This window comes from Protopterus annectens, chromosome 3.part0 (genome assembly GCF_019279795.1).
Source record: "Protopterus annectens isolate FY-2018-M chromosome 3.part0, PAN1.0, whole genome shotgun sequence".
Taxonomy (NCBI): Eukaryota; Metazoa; Chordata; order Ceratodontiformes; family Protopteridae; genus Protopterus; species Protopterus annectens.
The window spans coordinates 368,778,569-368,802,245 of record NC_056731.1 but is presented as its reverse complement, the minus strand read 5'-3'; the positions used below and the strand labels follow the sequence as shown (position 1 = coordinate 368,802,245).

Below are 23,677 nucleotides of genomic sequence, written 5' to 3'. Positions count from 1 at the left end.
TGTCCCCTATCCTATTTGCTCTGGCCATAGAAATACTTGCCATTTTAATATGTAATAACCCAAAGATAAGAGGTATAAATATATATGACCGATATATTTCTAAAATAATGATGTTTGTTGATGATGTCATACTTACCTTATCCAACTCTAAGGAAGTGTTAGATGAAGTGGATAAGTAACAACAAATTTCTAAAAAATCTCAGGATTATTCTTCAACAAATCTAAATCAAAATAGTTATTATTAAATAAAAAAAGAACACACAGGTTCCAGTTAATCATATTATTGGAAACCAAGTTTCAACTCTAGACTACTTAGGAATAGTCCTAGGCAAGAATATAGAGGAAACCTTACAGCTTAACTATGCTAAAGCCATAGACTTAATCAAGACATTAATAAGCAAATGGAATAATTTGTTTATAACATTTGATGATAGGTTACAACTGATAAAATGGTTTTGTTACCTAATATATATATATATATATATATATATATATATATATATATATATATATATATATATATATATATATATATATAGCACAAGCCCTTATACTTCCATCAGAAAAATACATCATTAAAGAAATCACTTCAACTCTGATGAAATTCCTATGTTTCCCCAAAATAAATAGAGTGGCATATTCTCATCATATCAGAAAATGGGAACAAGGGGGTTAAAATTCCCAGAGACTGAAACTTATATAAAGGCATCTATAATTAAAATAGTGATTGTTGTATCTTTCGGCTTTTCCCGGTTAGGGGTCGCCACAGCAGAACTCTGGTTCACTAATGATTGGCAGTAGAGTTTTACATGCCGAGTTGCCGGCCCTGACGCACAACCTTCAACCAAGGGACGCCCATTCACGCATGTCTCCACACAGAAGACGCTCTAGCTGAGAATCGAACAGGACAACGTCTTACTGTGAGGTGACAACGCTACCGCAGCACTACCACCGCAGTATAATTAAAATTGTATAATGTAGTGTAACTGTTTCCAATTGGAAGAGTATCTAGGATTTATCCAATTCATAATTAAAATAGTGATAAATTGGATAAATCCTAGATGCTCTTCCAATTGGAAACAGTTACACTCCATTATACTAATGGATGAAAATTATTTATCAAAGAATGCTTTGGTAACTGACAAAGATAACAAGATATGGCACTATTTAAGTTTACATTTACAGTATAGTATAACAAAATTAACAAAACTAACACTAATAAACAATATTTTTGATGTGTTTAGAAAATTCATTAAAACAAATTTAGATATAAAACTGTGGCATAGATTGTTAATACCATTTACAATTAAAAGGGATTTCCCTGATAAAACACATAGAGAGATTTTTGGTTTATGGGAAAATAATAACCTATTTTGTTGGTTGCAATATATTGAAAACCAGCAAGCTTTGAACACACAAAGTATATTGTCAACCTTTGACCTATCCCCTAATGACTGGTTGGTTCTTTAGAGTGTCACAACATACACTAAGGATCTGTGTAGAATAATACATAACTCATCCTTCAAAACCGTACCAAAAATTATAAACTGGATTTTTGGAATTCTATATAATAATATCAATGTTAAGAATTAATTATCATATCTATATAACACTTTAATTGTCTGTAAGACAGCTCCTAAAGATTTTTACTGGCAATACCTAACTAAAGGGTTTCAAGTATCATTATCAATGGAAGATAAAACAAACATTTTATTTTCAGTTAAACTAACCTCTTACTCACAATTCTGGAGGATTTTTATTGGAAATTTCCATACAGATCCTTTTTGACACCTGAGAAACTCTCACAAATGAACCCTTCAAACAGCAAGCTATGTTGGAGATGTCATCTGTCCACTAATGTTGACTGATCTCATATTTTTTATGATTGTACTAATATTAAACCATACTGGAATGATTAACAAATTTCTTCAAGCTATCTATACTGATTTATTTGTTTTGACAAAATCTTTAATTTTATTGAATGTTGTTATTAGTAATAATATGAAGAAAGATGACCTGTATTTGTTGTAGACAATGTTAGCAATAGCCAGAAAATGTATAACTAGAAGATGGAACTCTAATGTAGCACCCACAATGGCGGAATTCCTATCATCACTGAAGAAATGCTTACTAATGGAAAAAAGAACTAAAGAGTTAAGAACTTTTCCTAAGCTATTGGTTAATAGTCAGTGGAGGAAAGTTTTGAATTTGATTGATACCCTACAGATGGAACCAAACTCTTCCTAACTATTATAGTTTATATATTAACTTATTATTTAACTACAAATGTTTTTATCTGAATCCTTTTTTGTCAGGTTGAATTTTAATACTGTAAATAGTTATTGAATGTTATGAATGTATTAAATTATTATGTTATTTCATCAAAATAAAAATCATTTGAGTAAAAAAATAGTAAGACAGACAGGGAGATGTTAGCTGATCTACAAATGTGCAAATATTAGGTGTAGAAAAAGTGCTTAACTAAAAGAAATTCCATAGCAGAATAAATGGACTACAAAGATTTTTTTCAATCAAAGTTAGAACACAGACATTAGAAATGATTTTATAAGGTCACAAAGCAGCTGATAGAAAGCATTTCAAGACAACAAAAGCAATGTAGGGGAATTAGTATTTATTTAATATGTGTATAAAGGGGTGTCTAACTCACCATGGCATATTTTCAGTAGAGGCCTGAAGAACAAGACTCCATAGCAGTATGATAGTTACAGAGATTTAGCTTCATAATGAGGTTTCACATAGTGCAAGCATAAAACAATAAAAGTAACTGTAAATGCATGTTGCACGATGTACATTAGTTTAGTTTTTTTTTTTTTGCAGTTACACAATGTCTATGTCATTCACGAAGAAGGACACCCACCAGCTAACATATTGTGTGCAATGCTAAGCAATGCTTACCTGACAGCCCTGTAGCCCTGGCCAGCAGCCCATTAATTCAGTCACCCTCAGTCTAGCCCCCAGTTTGCTCCAGATTATAGTATGTGGATCATCAGTGAGTCATGCAGCAATTTAGCTGAGTTATCAGTCCATTTCACCGAAGTTACACCGGTTCTCATTCTGCTCAATTAGCTGAGCCAGCTGAATTTAAGACAAAAACCTCACTTTAAAGTGTGTAGTCCCATTCATCCATATCTGACTCTAAGTGAACATATTACTTTGTCATAAATGTTGAACCAGACTGAACTCACTCTGCTTGTGTCTTCACATTCTGATGAAAAATAATTGGTTTTCGACTAACAACACAACCCATCATTTAATTTCTTGGACAAAATTGTGTAATTTGTTAGAGAAATATTAAGTGTTCTCCTATGTATATTGCTTTTTTAGTTGTTATGGACATTGTGTATAGTTTATTTGTTTTTTTCTTGTTACTATAATGTTAAGTTATTGTGTTATAAAATGAATAAAAACATTTTGGAAAAAAAAAATAATTGGTTTTCATTAGTAATTCATCAAAAAAGGGTTACTTTTGTTTAGTGTGTGTGACAAATGAAAATATGATCCATGTATTTTGATAATTGCTTTATTGTTTGTGTTTTGCCATATGTTTAAACCCCATTATGCATTATGTCCAGGCACCAATAACTATCACATTGTTTTCCACAGGGACAGGGTTGTTAACTATACACTGAGTGGCAGAATTCCAACAGATCATGTAAGTGGACAGCTACAGTTCAGAGTCACGATAGCATCTTCAGTTCATACAGGTACACCTTCCTCATCTTACTGAAGTATGATTTTCTATTCTAAAATGTACTAAATAAGTTTATGCACTATTTAATTTTGTTTTCAGTGGTTTTATACATTATGTGTATAAATGCTTGTGTAATGAATGACTGAGCAAAAATGTGCATAAAGTCTTTATAAACCATGATTTTCCAAAAGCTGCATGCCTGCAGTTTTGTATGCATTTGCCTGTGTGTGTGTGTATATATGTTGAATTATAGTTAATTTTGTTCACTTTCTGCTCTAATACGTACACCAGCTGTTTGGAATAAAATCCATCTTCCACACTACACTACTAAAGCCATTATTATTTAATAGGTTTCAAAAGCTATTTGATGACGTGAAGTAGCACAAATATTTCAAGTGAGACAAGTTGATTGTAGTGAGAGGACTACATGGTTTGAAGGGAATTACCTCTGTTGCTTATGGTAGTATTTGCACCCTTCTGTGTTACATATTACTAGGCAGTGTTTTATTCCACCCATTTCACACTGTTAGGGAAAGTACTGCTAGTCTGAGTAAAGCTTGATTCCAGAATTAAGACTTGAAAGCGTCTCGTTTTCCCTTTGGTAGCCTGCATTCCTGAATTTTGTGATTCCCTGACTGATATTCATTGAAAGGTGCTCCTTGCTAAGTAGTGATTACACTATTGGAGTGAATCAGATTTACAAAACAAACGACATCCTTCCTGCCGTTACCTAGTCCACAGTCATGTGCCAGTGTTTCACAATCCATTTTGTCAGTATCAGCAGTAAGTCATATGTAAGATGTGATAGAATGTTTCTTTAGAACTCAAGCATGACTATTGAAAAAAAAATGTGGGCACTCTAGATGTAGGAACACCCTTATTCTATGTTAGCCAGAGGATAAATGAATCCATGGAAAGTAAACTACTACAAGATTTAACAGTGAATTTTTGGCTAATACTGAAAACCCAGTTCCTGTCAGACATGCAGGATGGTATGTAGCACAAAGCCAGAGATCACACAACTCAGCCATACTTTCAGCAATGTATTTTATTCCACCCATATCATTGTGGAACTGCAGGTATGATGCACATGAATTTTGCCTTTCTGTATTATAGTCTGTGAATAATCATTCTATGCTGGACAGCTGTATGAAACAAAAGGCCAAATAAATGTAGGTCAGCTCAGACAAAAATGTGGCGAAGAACTATCTCAAACTGTAATATGTCTGTCCAGGTGCAGCCCACGCATTAGAGGGTTGGTGTTTCAGTATCCATTCCATTATACTATATGACATTTCTAGCACTCACTAGAGGTACTGTGGAAACACTGAAATACCTCAAGGCTCATTGCCATCTTACTTATAGACATTATGTAGGGTGCAACTTACAAGGCACAACTGTTTGTTCAGAAAAGTATAGTGAAGTGTCATAGTTTTCCAGAAATTGAGCACTGAGTGTGATATTGTTCAGAAAGTTGTGATATCTGAAAATCTTTGAGGATGCCTTACTTAGCTGGCAAGCGCATATGTTTTTTGTTTTAAGTATCTATACTGAAATAAAAAATTTCCCAAACATTCTAAGTTTATAAGATAATCTTAGCTTTGCCAAAGAAGTTAATAATGTCTTTCATTTTGAAAAACAATGGAGCTTTCCAGGAGCTGCGGTGGTGGTGCTACGGTAACGTTGTCGCCTCACAGTAAGACGTTGTCCTGTTCGATTCTCAGCTAGAGCGTCTTCTGTGTGGAGACATGCATGAATGGGTGTACCATCGTTGAAGGTTGTGCGTCAGGGCTGGCAACTCGGCACGTAAAAATCTACTGCTAATCATTAGCTGACCGGAGTTCTGCTGTGGCGACCCCTAACCGGGAAAAGCCGAAAGATACAACAACAACAACATGGGAGCTTTCCAGCAAAATACATCACCTTTATAACGTGTTTCCCGAGGTCTTTGTTTTAGACAGAATTTAAAAAGGAACCTTGGAGACAAGAAATAACATGTCATCAGGCTCAAAACTTTCAATTCATCAAATGCTTAAATGTGATAATTTGTAGGTATCTTCCAAGAATTCTGGTAAGTTCACTTTTAATTCCTTTAAACAGGAACGGTGTATCTTTAATGGACAATTATTCCAGGAGAATGTTGTATACAAACAATCTCTTTTTTGTATCAATATCTCATTTTGAATATGAATCAACAAACCCAGGATGGATTCCAAAACATTTATGCTTGAGGCAAAGCAAGCACTGCCCAAGCTTGTGAAATGTCTACAGATCTGGGGGATTTCATTAGAAGGCTTGTATCCTTTGTAGTATGCTCATGAATGCATATGGAAGTTTTCACACACACATCCCCCCACAATTTTTTTTTTTAATTCCTTAAACATCTCATGGGGGACTCCACAGTCTAATAGCATAAATGTAAGTTGGTGGTCCTCACATGTATATTTTGACGTGCATCTATGAGTCCCAATACATTATGACAGCAGCTGTTATGCTGGTGATAACACAACTTACTAAATAGCTGTCAGGTACCAGTAACAGACTATATATGGTGAAGCTCCTTATGTAAGCACACAGTGCCACCAGCATTTTCTAAGTTGGGCCTTTCTCTTAAGAAGGTGCTGTTGATGTGGCCTGTTAGGACAAGCTGCTTCATATCAAAATTAGTCAGCGTATTCTTTGTGAGCAGGGCTTAAGAGAGTCTGAAAGTTTGTCTATGGCACTGGAAATTGTTTATGGGAATATATCCTAACTAGAAGGTACCATACTAAACTTTAAATTAACTGTCTAAACATGGCAGCAGGTTCTGCAGCCAAACAAGAAACTGCTGTTTTCTCAAACTGTGGACTCATAACTTTGGACTTCTTTTCTTACAAGTTATGCTGACAGAAAGAGGTCCAAGTTTCTGTGTATAAAGCTGACTTGAAGAAACCATTTCCTTTGTTTTGAAATTCTTTTACAAAAGCAGTTTGAGTTTGTTTTCTACCTACCAGGATGTTGCCTTGTTATTTGAATCTGAATAAAACTTGTATGATATGGCATAGGCCATAGGCATCGAGTTTGTCACAGAAGGCTCAAACCAAATTAGCAGCCAAACACGACTTCATACACCATTATTCTACATCAGACATATGCAGGCAACATCAACTTGCAGCAATTTGAACAGCTTGAATGAAAATGAAACCTAACACATATAATGAAGAGATTACAAATGGTCCAGTTATGCACCAGAATGACATATCTTCTGCAGTCTGGGCATGGGCACCAGCCCTCATCATTCAGTACTTTGAAAGCAATTGTGAAACAGACGTAACACACACCCACACACACAAATACACACACATATGTACATGCACACACATACAAAGGTACACACCACACACACAAACACACGCACACACACACACACATACACACACACACACACACACACACACACACACACACACACACACACACACACACACACACACACACACACACAAAAACGCACACACACACACACACACACACACACACACACACACACACACACACACACACACATGCACACACGCACACACATACATAGGCTCTGCAGGCTTCAGCAGATGACATATGTGAGAGCAGACAAAAGCAATTATGATATCCCTAGATATTCTTACTCATGCTCAGCAAGCTAACATACAGATGCCTTTTGCTCATGTCAGAAATGTTGGCCACAGCCTGATATTTTCCAGGAGTTGCCAGTACATCATGCTTGGGCTGTAGTCAAGGATCACCCCTTTATGCCATCAGATCCATCTGTTTAGAGGACCTTTTTGAGCCACAAACTACACCAATGGGCAGAAATACTATAAAAGCAGTAAATTTTGCAACAAGTGCTACAGTTATCAACGTGTCCGTAACATAAAACTAAAGAAATACATTTGATCATGACACATTAGAACTGACATAAAGATCATTTAAATGCTGAACTTCAGTAAAATGTTTTGTTTTTATTTATTTATTTTCCATTTGTTTACTGGGTTAGTCCGACTGGACACAAGGTGACCCTTTTTAGCAGAGGCCTGGGTAGAAAAGCTCCATATACATAGTAAATAAATTATGAAAAAAATAATAAAAATAATAAAAACATATATAAATATAGCTATTTTATACAAAGGGCATAGAACATATAAAAAGAGTAAAATCAGAGTTTTACAAATGATGCAGCATACAGTGGTTAGAATATTGAGAAACAATTAAACAAGATATTATACAGCAAATATACAATTGCTTAAACATAAATTCAAAAAGAAGTTTCCATAGACAAACAGGGCATAAATAAGAATTCATAACTATAAAGGTGGCCTAAACACCTGGTTCACAGCACTATGCACTAAGTGAAACTACACAGTACACCTTTGATCTAGGGATGTTGAAAATCAGGAACAGGGGAAATTAGTCTGGTTCTGTACAGGAACATATCTTTTGAATAGGAGATATTTTAGTAGGGATTTGAAAGTATGTTTACTATTTAGACATCTAATGTCAGGGGGTTAGAGAGTTACAGGCCTTAGCAACAGCATAGGAATGAAGAGATTGGCCTGAGCTATGTAAGCAATTGGTAACAGTCAGTAGGGTGGTGTTGGAAGATTTTAGTTGATGCACAGTATTATGGAAGATAAGCAGACCAGAGAAGGCAGGTATTTTATTTGGTTGGTATAGCAGTTGATGGGTCAGGAAAAGTTGATTGTATTTTAGTAGGTTAGGGAGTTCTAACCATCCTAGTTGTCTTAGGGAGAAGCAATGGTGAGAACGAAACTTAGCATTGGTTGCAAATTTTGAGATTTTATTGTAGCAGGTAGATAATTTCAGAAGGTCAGATTTGTTTAGGTTAGTTAGAACTGGGGAAACATATAGTAAGGTGGAAAGTAGATGGGTATGGGAGATAGTGATTCGGGATTCCTGTGTGAGGAAGCTCTTGCAGCGGTAGAGTGAACCTAGTTTTTTATGAACTTTGGTAATTGTTAGTGCTATATTTTTGTTGAATTTTAGGTTTTGTTCAATAGTTACACTTAGTAGCTTGGCTTGAATTACTGGTGGGATAAGGGTATTGTTGGAGGATGTTACTGAGAATGGCGAGGTAAGGGTGAAAGTTTTGGATGGGTGGAAGATCATGAGTTGGGTCTTAGATGGGTTTAGTATGAGTTAGGAGGAATTTAGCCATTTTTCTGTAATAGTGAAGGCTTCCTGGGTTATATCTTGGAGTAATTGTAGAGAGGGGACTGAGCAAATAAGGGTGGTGTCATCAGCATACTGTACTAAATTAGTTTGTTGGGTAGTCAAGGATGTTATTGGTAAAGATGGAAAATAGTAAGGGACCAATGGATCCTTGTGGAACACCTTGTCCCACTGGGAGGAGAGGGGAGTGAGAGTTATGCCATTTAACAGCTTGTTGCCAGAGGGACAGACAATTTTTAAAGCACAGTAGAGAGGAGTTATTCAGATTGAGCTCAGAGAGAATCGATAGTAATTTACAGTGGGATACCGTGCCAAATGCCTTTGATGGGTCTAGGAAGACAACAGATACTAAGTTACCGAGATTTCTTTGTTGGTTGACGTGGTCAGTAAAGGATATAAGGGCAGAGGTGGTACTATGGTTTGGCCGAAATCCATGTTGAGAATTTGCTAACAGGTTATATTGAAGAAGATGATTCAGTAGTTGGGTGTGTTCACATTTTTCTTAGATTTTTGATAAGGGAGATAGTATAGCTATGGGGCGATAATTACTAAGTTCTGTCGAGGAGCCACATTTGTGTAGGGGGGCGATGTAAGAAATTTTCCAGAGAGAGGGGACAGTGCATTCAGCTATGGAGCTATTGATGAGTATTGTAATACGGTAGGCAATGGCAGAGGCAGCAATCCTGAGGTAATCAGCAGGGAGTTTATTAACAGCAAGAGTGGTGGGTTTTAATTTGGCAAGGTGTTTATGAATTAGGTCAGTTGGAACTGGTTTAAGAGAGAATTATGAGTTAGTCTTATCGTGACAGTTTTGTATTTTGGGGGTATTTGTAGTAGTAGTGGGAAAACTGTTGAATAACTTTTGGATGGAGGAGGTGAAATAGTCATTAAACTGGGTGGCAATATCATTGTTATCACCCTCAGTGTTAGGATTTGGGGAGGTGATTTTGCCTGGTTGGAGAATGTGGTTGATCGCATACCGGAATATTTGTGGATTGTTGTAGTGAGTTTTTTTGTAGCTGGATATAATAACTATTTTTGTCATAACATTTTTTTTTTTGCTTTGTTTCTAAGATCTAGGAAGTATTGTCGATTTGTACTTGTTTGGTTGGTACGCCACGTTGTCCAAGCTAAAGACATAACTTTTGTACATTACCAAGACCATTAAGAAAAAACTTAAGACAACATTTTTTCATATTTAGCTGCAGGTATTTTGCGGCATTTTTGTTATACTGAAGAGTTGTGTGACTCTGCTCTTGTCTGACTGCATTTGATTTTAACTACCCATCTGCACCATCCTAATTGAATTTTTTAATTTGGTGGCATTTCAGCTGCCTGCTTCCTGTATAAATTTAACTTTGGATGCTCCTCCCTATCTCATCTCATCTGCTCAAACTACTGGACACTGAGAGATCATCTGGGAAGACCTGGCCTTAGACTCAAAAAGCTTGAATTATCTTCTGTTTCATACCATTTCAGCCACTTAGTACACACTGCAATTTCAGAGAATTAATTATTTTCTTCCGTCTTACTTTTAAAATCTGTAACATCTGGAACTAGGCTACCAATCACTGGAGAGCATAAGAAATGCATCTCAGGAATCATCTTGGGATTATTGATTCTGTTTTGCTCCTAGTGAGAGAATGAGCAGAGTGCCATTTCCTAGCATTCCTAGAGATTGCCAATCACCGGAAAGCATTCCTAGAGACTGCCAATCACTGGAAAGCATTCCTAGAGATTGCCAATCACTGGAAAGCATTCCTAGAGATTGCCAATCACTGGAAAGTCTGAAAATGCTTCTTAGAAAACATCTTGGTATTAATGGCACTGCTTTGCACCTAATGACAGAAGGAGCAGAGAGACTTTAGTTCCTGTTGGTCTGTGATACGGCAACATGTACAGGAATTCACTGAGTGGTCTTTTTGCAGTTTTGTTGAGGACCTCCTGATGTTGTTTGTACAGGTTGGCTTTCTGTTGCATCCAACTAAGAGAAGACAATAGCAAGTGTACTGCAACTATAGAAATCTGTGTTAATACTACTTTTCAGAAAGGAGCTTGGGGCTGGTACCACTCTTGTTTCTGGAGAGAGAAGGAGCAAATTGCATCTTAAATAACTGTAGTCATTTTAGAGCACTGTTATTTTGTCACTGTATTTAAATTGTTGAATTCTGCATTCCTGCTATTTAACTGTTTGCCGCTTGAGTTACTGTGTAAGTTAATTATTTACTTTACTTCCAGGTTCTTTGAATGATTTAAAGTCAGAAGGGTTAGGTCTGCGCTCTTGTCAGTGGAGAGTATCCTGGTCTCATTATGTACTGAAAATCAATGAAGAAACCTTAGAGTGCACTTACTGTGACTGACCACAGGGCTATTTTGCTTGTTTGATGGTTTTCTACGCCTGTATAAAGGCATTGGGTTTGTGCAAGGCTTGTCATAACACAGTAGTGGTTAGCAGTGGAGACACCATTGTGAGGGCCAGAATCCACCAAATCATGTACGCTCGAGTCATTGAACCACAAGTACCGTATTTTGACTCTTGTGACTGCAGGTTGCTCTGTGTTGCACTGTCATGGTGTCAGATTTCTGGGCTTTTCCCGAGTAACAGAGTGCAGTGCATATTCATTGCTCTCCGGGGTCTCCTGTGCCAAAATATGTACTGATACATGATTTCATTCATTTTGTGCAGAGGTTAATATTGCACGCTGTAATTCTTGTGGTACAGGGTTCAAGCCCCTCAGCCTTTGTTTGCCTCCTATGTGAGCTTGTGCAAATCACATAACCAGACATTGCCCCTAAGTCATGACTGAAAAGGGACTGTGGATCTACCTGGTTAAATAATAGATATTATTATTATTATTACTGCAGACTTTCATTGCAGTGTTATAAGTTCTTAGATCAGATTTCCCATATTTAGCATACGATAATGCATATTTAAAAAGAAAATCTAAATTAATAAAATGGGTTGTGTACATAAAAAGCTGTGTGAGACATACCATGAAAATTAAACAAATGTTGCTGTACAGACTACGGGTTTATATCTTTCATCCGAAACAGGTTTTGGAGTTATGTGACAACCAGAAAATTATGTACTTTGATGGAAGTCGCTTCCCAATTTTACAATGAAATGTTACAAGAACATACAAGACACAGCTCTAAAAATACATTTTGTAACTGTTACATTGCATATAATGCAAACCATACTGTGCAAATGTTCATAGTTTTTACCTGTGAATTTCACCAAAATATCTGCAATGCAGTGCTGCATTTTTTCTGTGTTATGGATTGTTCTTCAAAAATATACTCCATGCAATATATTTAAGCATCCACTTATGCTTTGAAAATGACAGAGAATACACGTACCATGGGCATGTCATGCTGTTTGCCTTTGTATTACCTGACAAAGTTAATAAAGTATATGTCAATGTGCAATGGCTTTGCTATTTCCTGGGAGATTTTCTTTTTCTTTTATGGAAGGTGATAGGGGATGTATGCTGACTCATTTTCTGATACGTTCTGATTCCATTTTAATTTTTTTTTATTAACATGACTGCTATGTAGTTGTTTCTCAATTGTTTGTATAAGTGCTGTTTGCAGTTCTGGTGAAAAAAACAAACATATTTGTAAAGTTTTAATTAAAAAAAATATTACTTTACATAATTCCATAAAGCAACATGAGCTAACCCTTCTGAAATGTACTTTAGAACTTCTCATCTAACAAAAGCAAAGAGTGTTTTAAAATACTCCAGTGCACCTGAACTGTGTTTCATTGTGAACAAAAATGTAAAAATGTGCTCCATTGAAAAAAAATAAAGAAAAAAATGTGCTCTGCAGTCATTGAACTGTATTATAGTAGTACTTTATAAAATATAGCATGCTATACAGGGTAATGCTTTGGTGTGTTCTGTAAAATGATTTGTCAAGTCAAATTGCATAAGCAGCTATGATGTTCTGTATTCTGAATAGTGAAATACATTTGTTTTGACTTTCAGATGATGAAGAAGTATCAGTTAGTACTGAAACAGAGTCAGCTGGACTTCAGGAAAACCATACGAGTCAGATGACGCAAGAGAATCTTTGTGAGACCCTTTGTTCAGAAGAAGCACCTGATGTGAGAACTGTAGAACTGGAGATTCCAAATGAATGCATTACAGAGACCATCAACGAGGGCTCTTTCGATGTTGCAGCTTTGCCAGTTGAAACTAGCTGCACTGAATCAATTAAAAATATCCCTGACGGGGGAGATTCTGACACAGAACCACCAGGTGCTGCAGACTTGAAAGAGCCTGCAAGAGTTGATGAGCCCTTTGTTGGCACTACAGAGTCAGATAAACAAGAGGCTGAGCAGGTAGATGAAGTTTTCTCAGCTGAAGAAACATCTGAAGTCGAAGAAAATGAAGTCAGTGTTCTCACTCAGGAAGGACGTACACCAGAGACCCCTTTACAGGTGAATACTGAAGAACTTGCTTCTGATGCAGCAGGGAGTAAGGAGCAGGAAGAAGGCAGTAATGATTATGACGGAACAGATTTGGCTCAACAAGGGGAGCACACACTTGTCTTGCGAACTACAGTAAAAAGGAAAAGCAGGCCATGTTCCTTGCCTGTGTCTGAGCTTGAGACTGTCATAGCTTCAGCCTGTGGAGAGCCTGAAACACCTCGTACCCACTACATTCGGATTCATCATCTGCTTCATAGCCTTCCCATGGCACAGATGACGCATGATGCAGATGACATTCTGAATGGAATTGATGCAGAGGAGGGTACGGAAAAGGACACAACAGCTAGTGACACTTTGATAGCACAGATGAGTGCTAGTGAAGAAGAGGGTGGCATAGGTAATGAGCAGAACTTGCTAAGTAGTGATTCTGATGCCCACCTCCCTGACTTAAACCACGTCTCAGATGGTGAGCAGCAGAGAACTGAAAGTGAGAGTGAGTCAAGCTGCCGGCATCATGGTGATAATGACTATGACGTTTGTGACATGTCTTGTTATAGTACGTCTTGTTACAGCACTTCCTGTTACAGTACCTCATGTTATAGTACCTCATGCTATGAAGGCAACAACAGGTTCTCAAGCCACACACGCTTCTCTTCAGTAGACAGCACACGGCTTTCTGAAAGCACTGTCTTCTCCTCACAGGATGAGGAAGAAGAAGAAGAAAACAGTGCATTTGAGTCAGTTCCAGATTCTCTGCAAAGTTCTGAACCTGACAGGGAGCAAGGTGAAAGCTGTATCCAGTGGCCTGACACACCTGTCATCCTAGAGGAGAGTCCAACAACGTCAAGAGGGGATCTACAGTCACCACTTACAGGTCCAATTGGCAGAGTACCAGGTTAGCTTATGGCAATGATAATTATACCAATAATCTTTCCTAAGTTTGAAAACATACAAATCTTCATTTTAATAGCATTTTCTACCTTGTTTAATCAGATCATTTGATCAAGTACATCACATGGAAAAATGTACTTCTTTAAGGATTGGTCTCATTTATCAGCAATTAATACTCACATTAAACCATAATAACTTACTTGTGCAACATTTATATTTTATTACTTGCTTCATCATGAAAGTGTGCTGGGACATACACACTCATTTCAACCATAATGTAGGTCAAACCAGGCAAAAATAAATACAACTATCACATGCATGTTCGCATATAACCTACCTATTGAAATACTACATGTCGAGCACAGATACAAATGCCAGGTAAGGGCAGTCACACACATCTAACACTAAACAGTAATCAAATTAATTTTCAAGCTGTAGCATTGTGGTCAAAGGTTAAGAGAAGAGCAAAGCTTGAATAGCATGCAGCCATTATGGGCATTAACACAAACTGAAGAGTAAATAGAGCTTTAAGTTAAATTTTTGTAAACTGTGTCAATGTTACAGGATTACTGAGGAATAATTAGTACAGTTAAGTTATATCTTTATATGCTGTCCCAGTCTGATAACATTGCTAAGGAATAAAGCAACATTAAGATGAATCATTGCATGCAGTCCCAGTATGACACATTAGCTTTATCATTCATTGCTAGTATTGTCCAAGATAAACAATATGGAGTGTCGGTGACATAGTAAGTAATCACTGTTGAGTGCCTACCCCTTTCACTTCAGTGCACATAGATGTTTCAAGGTGTGTGCCTTAAATTGTTTTCATTGCCTGCCTTTCTCCATCAACTCCTGGTAATCATTTATTAATTTTCTAATGGCCACAATTCTCAGCACCAGCCATGGTTCATAGTTTACATAGGTTCATAGGTACTTACTAGGCTATTAATCTGTGAGGATCTTATACGGATATAGGCTTTTTTCGGGAAGAGTTGAATATTACATTGTGAAAGTTTCATTGCATCTCCACTTCTTTCCTGTTCTGTTGTAGCGTTTTTGTATTTCCAAATCATATTTTTAATTCAACAGTTTATTTTCCAGTGGTGTAAAAGAATCTCCATGCTTCAATTTCAGCAAATTATGCCAATTTCATTGTGAATTATTTGTAAAAAGAAGAGGTTCAAACATGGTAATCTGATAACTGGAAGACAGTCATATTTTTCTGTTGCTTTGAAACTTCTATGGAATAATATCTTTACTTTCCCATAGTCCTAAACACTGTCCTAATATATCATCACCAATAGACGAAACAAGTTTACTTTCTGAGGGATGGAAGTAAATACTCTATCCAGCACTCACTTCAGGAAAACAAAAAAAAACACCCAAAGCATTGTTTCAGAACCCTGAGTGGCATGGCTATCCATCCCATCTTTGCTCATATTCTCCAGTTACTCTAGCACTGGTGAGAATACAGTCTGCATTTCTGGGTGGATCTAGTAATTTCATAAGCAGCTGGAGGGAGGTGGGAAACCAGAATTATTTCTCATAGTCATATTTTATGTTTTCAACCTGAATCTTTCATAATTCTTGCCTCTGAGCTTCTAGATTGTTCATATAATGGCCAACATCATATTTCATTCAGCATTTTCTGTTTTCTGTTTCATGATTTTTTTCCCCAGGCCCCTCTTGTCTCCTAAAATATGTCCATCATATGACTGACCCACTACTGAACCTTGCAGACTTGTCTTCAGACACAGATAAATTGTTTCTGATAAACCATTTGTTATCTGAAGTAGTCTTCCGTGGCTGGTGGCACAAACTAACAGTGAAGTAGTCTTCAGTGGCTGGTGGCACTTATTAGAAAACCCAGCAAAAACTATGTGCTACTTGGCTTACTTCCATAGCACTGGTTATTCCATCAGCTGATCAGCTGCCCTTATCATGACTTTAGTGCTGAGATATGTTTTGTTTTATTTTATTTTTAATTATTTATTTATTTATTTTGACAGTTCACTTTCTCTGGGTTCCTGTTTTCCATCTGTGGAGGTCATCTTAATTTGTTTCCTTTGATTTAAGTCATGTGTTGATTTCTTTTATGGGAGCCAAATGAGATGGACACTTCTCATTTAATTATGAGGCTGTCTGGTATAGCCTACCAGTTATCTGTTGCCGCTTACAGTTGAAATACTCGACTACTATGTGTTATTTTTGATATGCATGACAATTTAATTTATCACTGGGCTGAGTCTAAATATGGTCCAATAGGATTGGTGCTCTACCATAGACAACAGATGCAAATAATATAAATACAATTATTTATGTTACTTAACCAGTATAGCCAGCTTGGCATCAAGATGTGTTTTCCTTAGATGACCGAGTTCCACATCTGTTATCAAAATATTACCGATTCTTGTTAGTATCATGTACCAGTTGCACTAGTCCTGAAGAAGGAACAGCTAGGCAATGAGGACTGTTTCAGCTCTATTTTTTTAGTTATATCATTTTTATTTAAATAATATAATACAAGCAAAAAAAAGGAGCACTTGCACATTTTGTAACAGTGTGGTATATCATGAGCAAAGAACATAGCCTATAATTAGCCAACTGTCAGTTAACTCACTGATAGCTTACTTCCCCCTCACAGAACTTGCACTGAATAGGGTATTTTTATGACAGTGGAGAAAAGAAACAACTCAGACTTTTTACTATTTTCCATTCCTTCTCATATGGTGCAAATATTACCCACTATGTCTGTCTCCAATGTTCACCTGTAAAAAGAAGCCATCGAAAGCAAGCAGTTTTTGCGCTTGTTACTACTCAGCCAAGCTCCTCATGGTCCTGCAGAGTGGTGCTAACAGCAGAGAGGCTAAAAGAGCGACTGCTAACCTGATAAAAGTGTTTTTTTTCCTACTACTACCTGGGTGACTGTCCAATCTAGCTAAACTGCAAGTATTTCTGCATTCTTGAACTGTTTTAAACTGTTTAAAGTTGTTTTTGCACCTGCTCTTTTAAAGTTTGCCCTGTTTGTTCCATTTACCTGTTGAGGCTACACACTCAAGTGTGCTAGCCTGTGTTACATATTTATTGCATTTTCCTGCTGTTTGTTGCAAAAAAAAAAAAAAACAAACAAAAAAATTATCCTCGTTTCCCGTCTTTCCTGACCTAGAGTAGTCCAAATACAGGCTTTGCTGTATTGTGGACTTTTGGAAAGTTCCTGTGTTGCCCATTTCCTTTCTTGGATAAAGGGAGGCTTCTTTGTTCACCAGTGGCAGTGGTGAGCTTAGAGCAGCCTATCTATCCCTGAAGGAGTGTTCCCAGCACAGGAATCTGGTAGTCTATTGGCCGTTTTCCGCCAATTTCTAGCTCTTTCAAGTCCCCCTGTATAAAACCCGCTTTGGTGCATTTTTTGTGCTTGTTACTTCTTAGCCAAGCTCCTCGTGGTCCTGCAGAGTGGTGCTAGCAGCAGAGAGTCTAAAAGAGTGACTGCTAACCTGATAAAAGTGTTTTTTTTTTGCTGCTACTACCTGGGCAACTGTCCGATCTAGCTAAACTGCAAGTATTTCTGCTTCTTGGACTGTTTTAAACTGTTTAAAGTTGTTTTTGCACCTGCACTTTTAAAGTTTCCCCTGTTTGTTGCATTTACCTGTTGAGGCTACACACTCAAGTGTGCTAGCCTGTGTTACATATTTATTGCATTTTCCTGCTGTTTGGTGCAAAAAAGAAAAAAAAATAATTATCCTTGTTTCCCGTCTTTCCTGACCTAGAGTAGTCCAAATACAGGCTTTGCTGTATTCTGGACTTTTGGAAAGTTCCTGTGTTGCCCATTTGCTTTCTCGGATAAAGAGAGGCTTCTTTGTTCACCAGTGGCAGTGGGGAGCTTAGAGCTGCCTGTCTATCCCTGGAGAAGTGTTCCCAGCACAAGAATCTGGTAGTCTATTGGCTGTTTTGGGCCAATTTCTAGCTTTTTGAAGTCCCCCTGTATAAAACCCGCTTTGGCGCGGCTTTGCGTGATTTTGTGCATAGCGCAGCATCGGGCAGCTCTGCTTAATTGGGTTTAAACCATTCTCGGCTCCACAAAGTCTGCTCTTTACTTTTTCCCTTAGAACTGATCTAGTTCTCATAATAAACACCCTATTCCCACTCTAAAGCCTGGTACTTGCTCACTAAAGCAATTATATAAGTCAGCACTAAAAATTTTAAAGCACTACACCCTCACAAACTCCCCTTGAGTACCTTGTTCCCCATTGGCCCTTTTTTCAATTATAAAGGAATTCCCAATACTATTCTAGCATGTCCCAAGGTCAGTTGTCAATCTCCTCTCCGGTCCAGCTGGTGAATCTGGGAATCTCGAGGCAATGTTACAACTGCCTCATGTACACAGACAACCCTCTCCTTCTCCCAACAAATTCCAACACATGTGAGAGATGCAACCATATAGCCAAACTGGAGGCTAAGCTCTCTCAACTCAGTACTGGCATAACCAGTCAGGAGGAGAAGGAAACCACACTTACTACAATTCCAGTCTCACATAGACCTACCACAACAGCAAACCAAACACATAAACACACAAAAACATACTCGGAGGCTCTAAATAAAAATCTGCCTAAGCAACAGAGACCTCCAAAGCAGACACCCAAGCAACCGCTACCCCAAAACAAAACACGTGCAACACATAGCTCACAAAGCCAGTGTGCCAAACAGTCACAGCCCTTAAGGCTAAACAACACACCTGATACACTTGTAATAGGTGACCCTCTTGTCAGGCACATTGACGTCCCGCTCAGCAGGCTGAACAAGGAGAAGGTCATGGTGAGCTGCCTGTCGGGCGCTAGGATCCGCCACATAACACAAGCACTCAGGTCACTCCAAGGCAAGTACAAATATGACTCAGTCATTTTCCATGCTGGTGTGAATGACCTGAGATGTACCTCCCTGGACTACATGAAAAGAGGCATAGAGGAGCTCTCTGAGCATGTAGCCCAGGTCGGTATTATCCTGACCTTGAGTCCCTGACCTGACCAAGAATGATGCCACAATATGAAGACAAGATGATCAATTTCAACAATTGGCTTAAGTATTGGTGTCATTCAAAGGGGATCCAATGCCTGTCAGCCAGGGATGACATGCTCGACAAGCTATGATGCTTCGCTAGGGACAGCTTGCACCTGTCAGCCCTGGGCTTTCGGATATTGGCAAAGGCTCTTGCCACCCCCATAGTGCCTTTTTTAGGCAAGGCTCAAAAGACAAACCCACCTCCATAGGTATCACAAAGGATAAGAAACTAAGAGTAATGCTACTCAATGCCAGAAGTCTAAACATCAAGATGCACACACTCGAAACTCTCCTTAGCATGGAGAACATCGATATCTGTGCAGTAACAGAAACCTGGTTCAAGGCTCCCGAGAGCACCCCAGCACTACCAGGTTATACCTCATACCATGTTTTTCGGCCCCAAAACATGGACCGAACCACAAAAGGAGGGGGAGTATCAATATTCGTCAAAGATACCCACACCTCCAGGTTGGTGGCACAGCACGAAGCATCAGAAACTATCCATGTGCAATTAACAGTGGGTAAAACTGCCTTCTAGTTTATAGCCTGCTACAGACCACCCTCCCAAACCCAGGAACCCCACTCGGCCTTCCTGAGAACACTGGAAAATATGAAGGTCTCTCCAAACACCATTATATTGGGCGACTTCAACTACCCAAACATAGACTGGGAGCATTACTCTAGCTCCAACATCCTAGCCCAAAGGTTCCTAGAATTTATAAACTCAAATGCTATGGAACAACTTGTTACCACTCCCACAAGAAGGGAAAACATACTGGACCTGATCATCACCAACATGGAGACTCTATGCTCCATACCAGAAGTGTATCCCTCACTGGTAAGATTAGATCATAAACTAATCTCACTAGATATTCACATCCCAACCCCAGCCCCTGCCCAGAAAACCACAGTGAAAAACTTCTCTAAAGCAAATTTCACACTCCTCAAAACCGAGGTGGAATCCTTCAAAGCCCCCGGGCCTGTGGAAAATACAGCCCAGACCACAGAATCCTTTATAAACGCATTCTATGAACACCTTCAGGAATGCATGGATCATGCAATCCCAAACAAAACCAAGACCCAATCCTCCAAAGGCAGGCGTCCTGTCTGGTGGACCCCAGCCATAAGCAAACTATACAATAGAAGGAGGAAGCTACTACATGATAGAGCAAAATCACAAAAAGGGAAGCATCTCTGATCAGTATTAGCAAAAACCTACGGTCACTCATAAAATCATCTAAGGCCAGCTTCGAGAGAAAAATTGCACAGGACACCATGGATAATCACAAGGCTTTCTTTAGTTATGTTAGGAACCTGGGTGGGAATTCCCAGATATGCTCAGAATTAGTCCAAAATGACAAAAAGTACACCGAACCCACAGACATTGCCAACATCCTAGCTGACAGGTTCAGTGCAAACTTCTCTCCCCCCTTCCCCACCAAAAGGGCAAATATCTATCCCAGCAGAGTGCTGCCCCCCTGACATCTCAGATGCTCAGGTAAGAGCCACCCTCTCCAAAGCAAAAAACACAGCATCAATGGGACCAGATGGTGTGTACTCCAAGAACTAAACCCAAACATAAAACCACTGTTCAATCTCAGCCTTACTACAGGATATGTACCCAAAGAGTGGCGTACAGCAACAGTGGTCCCTCTCCACAAAGGTGGTGCCTCAATGGATCCTGGAAACTATCGCCCCATAAGCCTGACTAGCTTGGTCTTCAAAGCTATGGAAAGGATCATCATGGACCTCATAAATAAAGATATTGGGGACCTACAGACACTGGATCCTACACAGTTCAGCTTTGTTAACGGCAGATCCTGCCTCTTAAACCTGGTAGATTTCTTTGAAACAGTCACCAAGGCCATTGATGAAGGGAAGGTGGTCCATACAGCCTACCTGGACCTCGCAAAAGCCTTCGATACAATATCCCACTCGGGCATTATAGATAAGCTCCCCAGCTTACATATAAACCCCTATGTCACTAGATGGGTTGCAAACTGTCTCAAGGATAGAACCCACATGGTTAGAATTGCTGGAGCCATGTCAGACTCCAAACCAGTTACAAGTGGCATCCCACAAGGCTCAGTCCTGGGACCTCTCTTGTTCAGTATATATTTCTCGGAGGTACAGGCCAACACGGAAGGACTGTGGCTGACCAAGTTCGCAGATGACTGCAAACTGGGCGCCATAATCGACTCTCCAGCCAACACAAGCATCCTACAAAAGGGCCTCATAGAAACAGACAACTGGTGCCAGAGCCATGGCCTCAAGCTAAATGCCAAAAAGTGTATAGTCATCCCCTTCGGCAAAAACAAAGTGCCCACAAATTACCACATAGGTTCATAGGTTCAGAGGTTTATACTAGGCTATCTGCCCGAGGGCATTTACAAGCCTAGCCCATAGTTTTGTGGCTTACGCCCACCCTTTTGTATGGGGAACTATACCCATTATTTTGCTGTGCCTCTCTGTCAGTGACACTGAGAGGTAATCCCTCTGGGGTATATATATCTCTCATCCATTGGTCAAGATTTCTTGAACAAGGGGGTGAGGGGCCTCATCTAGATCTGATATACCGGATTTGTTCCACAGCATAGGGAGTCTTTGGATCTTTCTATCCTCCCAGCACGCTCCCACATAGCCGTGTAAGGCATGGTAATCCATTAAGTGCAGAAGAAGTAATTAGGGACCTGTGGACCCAAGTTGATAGCAATCTCTCATTCAACAACCACATGGCCAAAGTGGTTAGAAAAACATTTTATATAGCCCACCTAATCATGAAGGGATTCACATCTAGATCAGGGGAGGTCATCGTGCCTCTTTACTCATTCCTCATCAGGCCCATAATTGAGTACAATGCCCCTTTTGGGATGTACCTTACCAGACACCTGCAGCAACTGGAAAGACCCCAAAAGTACCTCACCAAGAGGATCAAAGGGCTCAAACAGATGCCATATGCTGCCCGGTTAAAGAAACTCCAGCTCTACTCAGTGGCATACTGCCTGCTCAGAGACGATCTGTGCCTGACGTATAAAGCCATGTCCAACCTGGAATTAATGGACATGCTGCACCTCAGAAAATCCAAATCCCATCGAGCTACCCGCTCGAAAGACTTGAACCTCAGCACTGAAATAAATAGGACATGCTGGAGGGACAGATTCATAACCCAGAGGCTCCCTTCACTCTGGAATAAAATCCCAGTCCAGGTTAGGCAGAGTCCCTCATTGACTCTCTTCAAGAGGAATCTTGATGAGTGGATGGGAGATCGTAGATTTACTCCTGGTATCACTTCTGTGTCACTGTTAGACAAAGGGACAGTATACTAACCTCGAAAAAGGGCATAGCAAAATTAATTTAAAATGGGTGGCGAAAGCCAAACACACTCTGGCTAGGCTTATAAATGCCCTAGGGCAGATAGCCTAGTATGAACCTATGAACCTATGAACCTATTTGCCATTATTTCTTAATCAGATGTTGTCACATAGCAGAAGCTTCTCTGTTTTTCCTCATATTGATATATATATGATATCTTCATGACATAAAATTCATCAAACCAACAAAATCAAAAGTACTAAAACCAGCTGTGGATATCAGAAAGTGGTTCTTCCAGCAGTGACTATCTTCAAGAATGCAAATACCAGAAGAAAGCAATAACTTATAGTAGGTATTGTGTGGACTTCAAGAGGCCTACCATTTAATGAAAACTATTATATTAGAAATAGTCTTCCTTAATCCAGTTTTATAGACTGAACATTCCCTCAATATTTTTGCTTTCATGTGCTATGCAGATTGCAGTATGTACAATTAATTTTTTTCATCTATGCAGTGTACATGTCCCATATATAGGTTCATAGGATAATACTAAGCTATTGACCCTGAGGCCCTTATAAATCTAGCAAGAGTTTTGCCCATGTTCCCACAAAGTTAGCACCTGTTTCCCCTGTCCAGTAGGGACACAGGTGGGATCCCACGGGTGTATTTTCTGTTTCCCATCCAGTCATCTAGGTTCCTCTTAAAGAGGGCTGGTGAGGTACTCTGCTGTGACATGGAGAGGGAGTCTGTTCTACAGATGGGGAGTCTTTGGGACACAAATCTATCCCACCAACAAGTTCTAGTAATGTCAAAGACCAGGTTGAGACCTTGAGTGTGGGTTGTGCGAGTGGAGTTTGACTTATGGATATGCAGAAACTCCATCAAGGATGGGTCTGAGATGGCCTTTTATGCCACGCACAAGTCACCTCTGAGCAGTCTGTAAGAGACTGAGTATAGGGACAGGGATTTTAGTCTATCTGTATAGGATAGGTGCTTGAGACCCTGGATTTTCCTGGTCAGGAACGTCCGTGGTCTCTCCAGCTGCTGCATGTGCTTAGCAAGGTACA

The 23,677-nt window shown here is 39.0% G+C and overlaps 1 protein-coding gene across 1 annotated transcript in view; it reads left to right on the top strand.

The window, feature by feature from the left end:
* Positions 1-23,677, top strand: part of HECW1 (HECT, C2 and WW domain containing E3 ubiquitin protein ligase 1) — a 2,794,797-nt gene that overhangs the window by 1,711,080 nt on the left and 1,060,040 nt on the right. Inside the window, exons 9-10 of the mRNA XM_044065592.1 lie at positions 3,594-3,725; positions 12,907-14,247. Coding sequence (XP_043921527.1) covers positions 3,594-3,725; positions 12,907-14,247 — 1,473 coding nt within the window. The remainder of the gene's footprint in view (positions 1-3,593; positions 3,726-12,906; positions 14,248-23,677) is intronic.